At 65.2% G+C, this 9,289-nt stretch overlaps 1 protein-coding gene across 1 annotated transcript; it reads left to right on the top strand.

The window, feature by feature from the left end:
* The first annotated feature begins 1,953 nt into the window (after positions 1–1,953).
* METRN (meteorin, glial cell differentiation regulator) lies at positions 1,954–5,611 on the top strand. Its single transcript, XM_063345005.1, has 4 exons — positions 1,954–2,138; positions 3,118–3,539; positions 3,711–3,770; positions 4,485–5,611. Exons 1-4 carry the CDS (start codon positions 2,053–2,055, stop codon positions 4,799–4,801), a joined length of 885 nt encoding a protein of 294 aa, XP_063201075.1. The 5' UTR covers positions 1,954–2,052; the 3' UTR covers positions 4,802–5,611.
* The last annotated feature ends 3,678 nt before the right edge of the window (positions 5,612–9,289 follow it).

Raw genomic sequence — 9,289 nt, 5'->3', positions numbered from 1 at the left:
ACCGAGCAACCCCGCACAGCAGCTGGTGGCCACAGCACGAGGGCCAGCAGGCACAGAGACACCCCCCCGTGCCCTGCAACACCCCGACACCCCCACCCCAACCCGCTCCACCTTAACCCGCAGCCCCTCCGGCCCCTCATTTTCCACGGATTCCAGCAGCTTGACTTCTTTCAGCATCATTTCATGGCCGGAGGGCTTCGAATCCCTTTCTCCCCCGCCTGTCCCCCCCCCACTCCCCCGCTTCTCCAGCCCCCCCTTCTCCTTCCCCCCTTCCCCTCTTTCTTTCCACCATCCAAATTTACAATCCCTCATTTCCATTCCGCTCCACCCTCTCTCCGGGGACTTTGTTCCCGGCCTGTATCATCCCATCCCAATTGTTCCGTGTTTATTTCAAACATTTTGGCGGGCTGTCACTGGATGGAAACTTAATTAATTGTGGGGTTTGTGGTGCTGGCACAATAGGGGCTGAAGGGGGGGCGGGGGGGGTGTGTGAAATCCCGAGGGGTGGGTTTGAAGCGGGGGGAAGTGGGGGTTCGGGGGTGCGTGACCCCCGCTCCAGGCCCACCGCCACGCGCCTCTGCTTCCCCGGGCTGCAAAAACACCCCCGTGGGGAGGGAGGTGCTGCTGGGGGTGGGGGGTTAGTTTAGGTGGAGGTTGGGGTGTGTGTAACTCTTGGGGAGCACAGTTCCGAGGGAGGGGAGGTAAACCGGGGGGGAATGTGGCCTGGGGTGTGCATAGGTTGGGGGGGGGGTGCGTATCTTGGGGTGTATATAGACTGGGGCGTGCATAGGTTGGGGTGCGCATAGGTTGGGTGTACGTCGACTGGGGTGTGTATAGACTAGGGTGTGCGTAGGTTGGGGTGTAGGGTGTGCATTGTTTGGGGGGGTATATAGCCTGGGGTGTGCATAGGTTGGGGGGTATATAGCCTGGGGTGTGTATAGCCTGGGGTGTGCATAGGTTGGAGTGTGCATAGCCTGGGGTGTATACAGCCTGGGGTGTGTATAGCCTGGGGTGCGCATAGGTTGGGGTGTGCATATCTCGGAGTGTGTGTAGCCTGGGGTGTGCATAGGTCAGGGTGTATATAGCCTGAGGTGTGCATAGGTTGGGGTGTATATAGCCTGGGGTGTGTATAGGTTGGGGTGTGCATATCTCAGGCTGTATGTAGCCTGGGGTGCCTGTAGCCTGGGGTGTGCATAAATTGGGGTTTGTATAGCCTGGGGTGTGCATAGGTTGGGGTGTATATAGCCTGGGGTGTATATAGCCTGAGGCGCCTGTAGCCTGGGGTGTGTATACACTGGGGTGTGCATATCTTGGGGGGTATATAGCCTGAGGTGTGCATAGGTTGGGGTGTATGTAGCCTGGGGTGTATATAGCCTGAGGTGCCTGTAGCCTGGGGTGTGCATAGGTTGGGGTGTATATAGCCTGGGATGTATATAGCCTGGGGTGTGCATAGCCTGGGGTGCCTGTAGCTTGGAGTGTATGTAGCCTGGGGTGTACACAACCATGGCTGTGCATGGCCTGGGGTGTACACAGCTTGGGGGGGTGTGTGTGTGTGTGCACAGTTGGGGTGTGCCCACCCCGGCGTGCCCGTAGCCCCGGGGGTGCCCAGCCATGGCTGTAGGCAGTTCCGGGCACACACAACCCGTGTGTGGGTGTGGGTGGGTGTGTGGGGGGGTGTGGGGGTGTGTCTGTCCCCCCCCCGGGGGGCACCCGCCGTCCCCCAGCCCTGATCCCCGGGCTCAGTCCCGGCCCCCCCCCGCCGCCTCCGAGTCCGAGAGGCGAACGTCCTCCCGGAGCCCCAGCGGGGTCTGGGGATGCCCGGGGCGGGCGTTACCGGTGCCGCCGGCGGGGAAGGGGGGGTGAGGGCAGGCGGGGGGGGGGGGGGGGGGGGGCGGTCCCGCCCCGCCGCCGCCATTGGCGGAAAGTTTGGGGCGCGGCGCGGGGTGGCGGCCCCCCTATACCACCACTACCCCCCCCCGCCCCCGGTGCGGGCAGCGGTGCGGGCAGGGCCGGGCCGGGCCGGGCCGCCCCGGGGCCGCCGCGGAGGCGGCCATGTGGGCGCTGCGGGCGCTGTGCCTGGCCGGGCTGGGCGCGGCGCTCGGCGGAGCCTCGGCGGATCAGTGCAGCTGGAGGGGCAGGTAGGCACCGGCACCGGCACCGGCACCGGGGACGGGGGGGGGAGGTCCCCGGCTCAGCATCCCCCCCCCCCCAACCGCTGGGCAGCCCCTCGGGAAACTCCCGCCGCGCATCTTCCCCCACCCCCGGCATCCGTGGGGCAGGGTCATGGGTGGGATGCTGGGACCTGCCTCAGTTTCCCCACGCCTTGGTGCGGCTCCCCCACCCCACCCCCACAAGGGATGCTGGCCCCCCGGGTGCCACCAGCCTCACCGGGAGCACTCTTCCCTGAACCCCCCCCCATCACCCGTGAAAGGCAGCTCCGAGGCCGGCGGAGACCCCAGCCCCTCTCCGGGGGCCGAAGGGAAGGCGCCGAACTGCGGAACAAAGAGCCGGGGCCCGCCGGGAGGGGCCGGGGCGTGGGGGGCCACGGGGGGGGCCACGAGTAGCGTGGCCGGGACAAAGCCACCCCCCCGGCTGCGTCCGTTCCCCCCCCCGCTCCCTCCAGCCCGGCTTTCCCGCGTGTGCCCCCCCAACCCCGCCCCCGCTAAAAATGCAGCGGGCAAGACGTGGCATGGAATCCCGCGAAAGCAGGGGTGGGGGGGGTGGGGGGTCGGGTACCCCCCCCCCAGCACCCATTGGGGATCCCCCAAGGCGGGGGGATGCAGGGGAACAGGCGACCCCGGGGGTCACGGGCACTCTGGGTCGATTTGGGAGCCGACCCCCCACGGTTCGGGGAAGGGGGGGGGAATCGTGCTGCCGCGACCCCCGCCTGAGCATCCCCGGGAGGGTGCATGGAAACGTGACCACCCCCCAGATGATGTGCTTGCACCCCAAATCCGAGGACACTGAGGGTGGTATTCCTCCCCGCGTCCATCCCGCACGCCTCCGCGGAGGGGGTGCTCAGCAGTGCTGCCATGCCAGGGGGACAGAGGTTGGGGGGGGGGGGTTCCCCCTCACCCCGGGGGGTCCCGGCTGACAGGGGGCTGCTGTGCCTGGCAGCGGGCTGTCGCAGGAGGCAGGCAGCGTGGAACAGCTCTCCCTGCACTGCGCCGAGGGCTCGCTGGAGTGGCTGTACCCCACGGGGGCCCTTCGCCTCCGCCTGGACCCCCGTCTGCCCCCCACCACCGCCGCCATCAAGGGCCAGAGCCCCTGGCACGTCACCGCTTGCGTCAAACCTTCCGGTACCTTCCGGGGAGCTCAGCTCTACCTGGAGAGGGAGGGGGTGCTGGAGCTGCTGTTGCCGGAGGCCCCCCGGCCCCGCGTCCGTTGCTTCAGCTGGCTGCCCCGGGAGAAGGTGGCTCTGTTCCTGCAGGCCACCCCGCACCGTGACATCAGTCGCCGCATCGCCGCCTTCCGCTACGAGCTGCGGGGGGACTGGCTCGCCCGCCCGGCGCTGCCCGCCGCCAGCCTCACCGGAGAAGGTGAGCCCCAAGCATCCCGGGTCAGCCTGCCTCAGTTTCCCGGGGGATGTCACCGCATCCCTTCCCGGCGTGTCTGCGCGGAGGCGAGGGGATGGAGGGGCTGGATCTGGGGTGGGTCACCGGGAGCCCCCGGGGTGGCAGGTGGTGATGGGCTGTGCTTGGGCATTGCAGGAGCGTGCCGGCCGTGCAACGACACCGAGATCCTGATGGCCATTTGCACTAGTGACTTTGGTGAGTGCGGCACCCCCCTGGGGGCTGGGGGGGTTCTGGGGCCTCAGAGGAGGGAAGGAAAGTCAAACTGGGGGGGCAACAGCCCCTCAGACAGCCCTGGCCTCTCCTTCTTCGACCGGCCTGGCTTGGGCTGCCGCCATCAGTGTCACAGAGGCCACTGTGGGATGGGGACAGGGATGGGGATGAGAACGAGGATGGGGACACATAGGAACAGGGATGAGTACAGGGATGGGGACAGGAATGGGGATAGGGGTGGAAAAGGGGATGGGGAAGGGAACGTGGATGGGGATGAAGACAGGAACACAGATGGGTTTGGGGACAGGGATGGGAATGGGCACAAGGATGGAGATGAGGACGTGGATGGGAGTGTGGATGGGGACAGGTTTAGTGATGGGGATGAGGATAGGAATAGGGATGGGTTCGGGGACAGGGACAGGAACAGGGATGGAGACAAGGATGGGGATGAGGACTTGGATGGGAACATGGATGGGGAAGGGGATGGGGACAGGGATGGGGATGAGGATAGGAATATGGATGGGGAAGTGGATGGGAACGGGGACAGGAATGGTGGTAGGGACGAGGATGGGGAAAAGGATGGGGATGAGGAGTGGGACAAGGATGGGAACGGGGATGGCGATGGGGACAGGGATGGAGACAGGGACAAGGAGGTGCACAGGGACAAGCTGACACCCTTTCCTGCCTTCCCCCTTGCAGTGATCCGCGGCAGCATCCGGAGTGTCTCCAACGATGCGGAGCTGCAGGAATCCGTCATCGGGGTGAGCGCCACTCGCATCCACCGCCAAAAGTTTCCCCTCTTCCAGGTGGGGGGGCGGGGGGGGCGGGCGGCGGGCAGCATCCGCACCCCGCTGCGCTGTGGCGTCAAGCCGGGCCCCGGCACCTTCCTCTTCACCGGGTGGCTGCATTTCGGCGAAGCTTGGCTGAGCTGCGCGCCCCGCTATAGGGACTTCCAGCGCATCTACGAGGGGGCACGGCGTATGCGCCAGAACCCCTGCGAGTTCCCCGTGGACTGAGGGGCTCGGGGCGGGGTGGGGGGCGGCCCGGCCCCACGGGTGCTGGGGGGCTGGGGTCCCCCACAAGCAGCGAGAGCATCCCCGGGGGGATGAAGGGGCGACGTGCCAGTAGGGATGATGCCCGGAGGGAGGGTGGCACTTCGGTCCTTGCCACGCAGCCGGGCTCCAGCAGCCCCCACCACCGGGATGGGGCTGGGGGGTCCCGGGAAAATCCTGCTGGAATGGAAGGGATTTTCCCAGGGCGCGCTTGCCCGTGGTCCCCAGGGACCTGCCTGGGTGAAGGGTGCAGCTCGGTGGGGCAATGGGTTGGGGCGCCCTGGGGACCAGGGCGCGTCGGGCTCGGGGTGCTGCATGCTCAGGGGATGCTGCGGGCTCGGGGACGCTGTGGGGCACGGTGGGTGCAGCACGATGGGGCAGCCATAACAGCCCCCCGCCTCCCCGGGAGGGCTCGGTGATGGGTGGCCGTGGTGGCAGGGCCAGGGGCACGGTGGGGTGCGGAAGGGCCAGGAGGTGGATTTGCAATGTCGGGGGTGGAAGGGGGAGCGGGATGGCGGCGAGCCTTGCCCTGGCCCTGCCTGCGATGCGGGGCACAGGCAGGAGCCGCGGGGTGGATGCCGAGGAAGAGGAGTGAGGCCGAAGGGAGCGAGGGGAATGGCAAGGCGGGAGGAAGGCTGGCGTGGCGAGCAGAGATGTCCCCGGCACGGCCGGGATGGGACCAAAGCGCCGACGCAGGAAGGTGCCATGGGACTGGGGAGGGGTTGGGCTGTGTCACCCATCACCACCAGCCTGGGGACGTGTCACCCGGGGATGTGTCACTGTCACCACCAGCCCGGCACCGTGGCCTCACGGTGGCTGCTGGGTCCCACCGTGCTGGCGGTGGGACACGCCGAGGGGGGGATTTTTGACTGTGGGGGTGGGGGGCATTGTATGTGCACTAAAGTTATAACGATACCAAATTTGTGACTTTTAATTGTTGTTTTTTTTTTTTTTATAAACTAAGCTGTATTTGTAGCCTGTGCATCTCCCTCTTTTATAAAAAGCCAAGCGGGACGTTCACCAAGGGTGGGTGCCGGTGCCGATGCCGCTGTTGGTTGTGTGCCCCCCCACCCAGGCACCAGCACCAACTGGGGGGCTGGGAACCACCCTGCTATTTATATATCTATCTCTATCTATAGATATATTGGCGTTTCTAAATGCTCCATCCCCAGTGCTCCCCGCGGTGGGTCACTTTGGGGTTCCTCTCCCCCAGCAGCACCGAGCGAGGGGGGGGCCGGGGCTGGGGACGGCGTGGCCCCGTGTCGGGTGGGTGACCCCGCTGGCGGAGCCGCTGTCAGGGACAATTCTCGTCAGAGCCGCCGGCCACAAGGCTTCATTGTGCCGGGCTGTGCCACGCCGCCTTCCCAGCTCCCGCCCCACCGCTGCCACCCGCCACAGGGGCTCCAGCCCCCCGGCCTCTGGCTCCCACTCCTCTGGGATGCACAGGCATCCCTGGGTGGTGGTGAGCGGGGGAGAGGACCCCAGCCAGGGGTGGGACATGGGACCCCCAAACAGGGATGGGACACAGAACACCCGAGACAGGGATGGGACATGGGACCCCAAACAAGGATGGGGCATGGGACACCCCAGACAGGGACGGGACACAGGACACCCGAGACAGGGATGGGACATGGGACCCCAAACAAGGATGGGGCATGGGACACCCCAGACAGGAATGGGACATGGGACCCCAAACAAGGATGGGGCATGGGACACCCCAGACAGGGATGGGACATGGGACCCCCAAACAGGGATTGGGCACAGGACACCCGAGACAGGAATGGGACATGGGACCCCCAGCCACGGATGGGGCATGGGACACACCAGACAGGGATGGGACATGGGACCCCCAGCCATGGATGGGGCACGGGACACTCCAGACAGGGGTGGGACATGGGACCCCCAAACCGGGATGGGACATGGGACCCCCAAACAGGGATGGGGCACAGGACACCCCATCCAGGGATGGGACATGGGAGCCCCAGCCATGGATGGGGCACGGGACACCCCAGACAGGGGTGGGACACAGGACCCCCAAACAGGGATGGGACATGGGAGCCCCAGCCATGGATGGGATACAGGACACCAGCCAGGGACCTTTCCTCCCCATCAATGGTCCCCACAGAGTCCCAGCGCTGGAAAAGCTCAGTCCCCCTGAATCCCCTCAGGTCCCTGAGTCACCCCCCCACCCCCACCCCGAGCCAGCGTCACGGCACGCCTCACCTTGTGCGTTAATACCTTTTCGGCATTATTTCCATAACACCTTTTCCAATACCACGAGCCAGGCTGAACCGCCGGGTATTTGGTGCCTTTGCTGACCATAACGTGCTGTTTCTCGCCAAGAAACTGTTTCGGAGTTAAATTAAATATATATATATATATATATGTATATATATATATATACACACACATAAAACATGATGATCTGGTTGTGATAAGACCCTGCCTGCGAGCCTGCCCCGTGGGTTCGATGTTCAACACGTGTTTTCCCTTGAGAATAGTCTCCGACGCCTATTTTATGCTCAGTTTGGGGCTGGGCTGGGAGGATCGGGATGCTCCACGCTCGGCTCGAGGATTCCAGCATCCCCCCGCCTTTTGGCATCGAGCGAGGTAGGAGGAAGGGGGAAGGAGTGGGAAACCCAGCGGAGGAGGAAAAACGAGGCTGGAAAAAAGCAAGAAACGAGGTGCAAAGGGAATTTGCGCTGCCCACGGCATCCTCCGTACGCCCCGGGGATAGAGGGCGGCTGCTCCGACCCCGCTGCAATCCAACACATTCCTCGCCGCTAAATTACGGCATTTAATGCGCCCAGCATCCGGCGCCTTTCTGGCCAGCAGCAAAACCTCTTGTTTTCCTTCAAATCTGTTTATTTGGCCAAATCAGCTCATTCCGCTGGGGCGGAAAGGGCTGTTATCCTGCTCGTTCTCCGCTGGAGAGGTTTTTTGTGCTGGTTTTGGTGCCCTCTGCCCCGTGTCAGGTTGGGTCGGCCACCCTCGCTTCCCGACGCTGCCGGCTCCCGCGGCGGCTGGGCCCCGGCCAGGGCGCAAACGCTTCCTACGGGACCATCCCACAGGGAATCCAGGCAGCCGGTGCCTCAGTTTCCCCACCGTAGCATGGGGATAACAGCCCTTCCCTGTTGCTCGGGGCTGCCGTGGCACCAGGCATCATCCCACGGCCTCAGCATCCCCATCTCCCCAGGGCCGGTCATCCGAGCATCATGCCGAAAGCAAAGTCCGGCTCTGGCCAAGCCAAATTCCTGCCCGGCTTCTTGGCACGGAGCACGGCCCCAGAGGGTAAAAACACAATGAGACAAACCCCATCCCGCTTAGTATTTCCTCCGCAGGATGGAAAAATGTGGTGGGAGGCAGCGCGGCGGAGGGGGAGAGGGGGCTGGGGGCTGCTCTGGGAGCTGGGGCGGGGGGGTCTCTGGAGGGGCAGCTGGAGCCCAGCCGGGCTCAGAGAGAGCGGTGGCGATGGGGACAGGCTCTGACAGCACCCTGCGAGGCTGGGGAAGGGTCCCCCCCTGTGGGCATGGCGGTGCCCACATGGCACGGCGCTCTGCAGCATCCCCAGGGACGGTCCCGCCAGACCCGTTCCAACAGCCCCCCCCGGGAGGGTGGGTTTGGGGACACCATGGAGACCAGCACCCCCAAACCAGCTCCCTCGGGGGAAACGTGCCCAGGGAGGTGTCCAGGGCTCCTCATCCCATGGGATCAGCCCCACTGTGGACCAGGCATCGGGGGAGGGGGGACAGAGACATCCCAGCCCAGGGAACCCTCTGGGGACCGTGGACCCCTTCGGTCACGCTGCCCATGGGCGTCCACACTGGGATGGCAAAACACAGAGCAGGGGCACTGGTGTCCCCCGGTCCCTGTCCCCGTCCCGGTCACACAAAGGCAGCCGCTGTTTCCCGCCATTCCCCCCTTCCCAGCCCTTCTCCCCCTTCTCCTGCCCCTTTCACCCTCCTCCTTCCCGGCCACCGGATAAAAGCCCGAACGCGTGAATCGCGGGGCACAAAGGGGAGGCACAAAGGCGGCTGGTCCCGCTCAGCCCGCCCTGCGGCCCCCGGCCCCGAGCAGAGACCCGGCGATGGCCGTCCTGCCTGCCCTGCCTGCACTGCCCATGGGGCCCCGGAGCTGGCGTGGGGCAGGGGGATGCCCCTGGGACCAAGGGGTCCCCAGTAGGGTCAGGATGATGCCCCCGGGGCCAAGGGATGCCCCACAGCGTCAGAATGATGTCCCTGGGGTTAGGGGACGCCCCATACAGTCAGCATGACGTCCCTGGGGTTAGGATGATGCTCCTTGGGCCAGGGGAAGCTCTATAGGGTGAGGATGCCCTATAGGGTAAGGATGCTCTATAGGGTGAGAATGCTCTATAGGGTGAGGATCATGCACCTGGGGTTAGGGGATGCCTCACAGGGTCAGGATGAGGTCTCTGGAGTCCGAGGACACCCT

Source organism: Chroicocephalus ridibundus, chromosome 8 (assembly GCF_963924245.1).
Source record: "Chroicocephalus ridibundus chromosome 8, bChrRid1.1, whole genome shotgun sequence".
In the NCBI taxonomy this organism is placed as follows: Eukaryota; Metazoa; Chordata; class Aves; order Charadriiformes; family Laridae; genus Chroicocephalus; species Chroicocephalus ridibundus.
This window is presented reverse-complemented; position numbering and strand designations above follow the sequence as displayed.

Coding starts and splice junctions, on each gene's coding strand:
- METRN (XM_063345005.1), top strand. CDS start 2,053: ATGTGGGCGCTGCGGGCGCTGTGCCTGGCCGGGCTGGGCGCGGCGCTC. Junction 2,139..3,117: donor CAGTGCAGCTGGAGGGGCAG/GTAGGCACCGGC, acceptor TGTGCCTGGCAG/CGGGCTGTCGCAGGAGGCAG. Junction 3,540..3,710: donor CGCCAGCCTCACCGGAGAAG/GTGAGCCCCAAG, acceptor TGGGCATTGCAG/GAGCGTGCCGGCCGTGCAAC.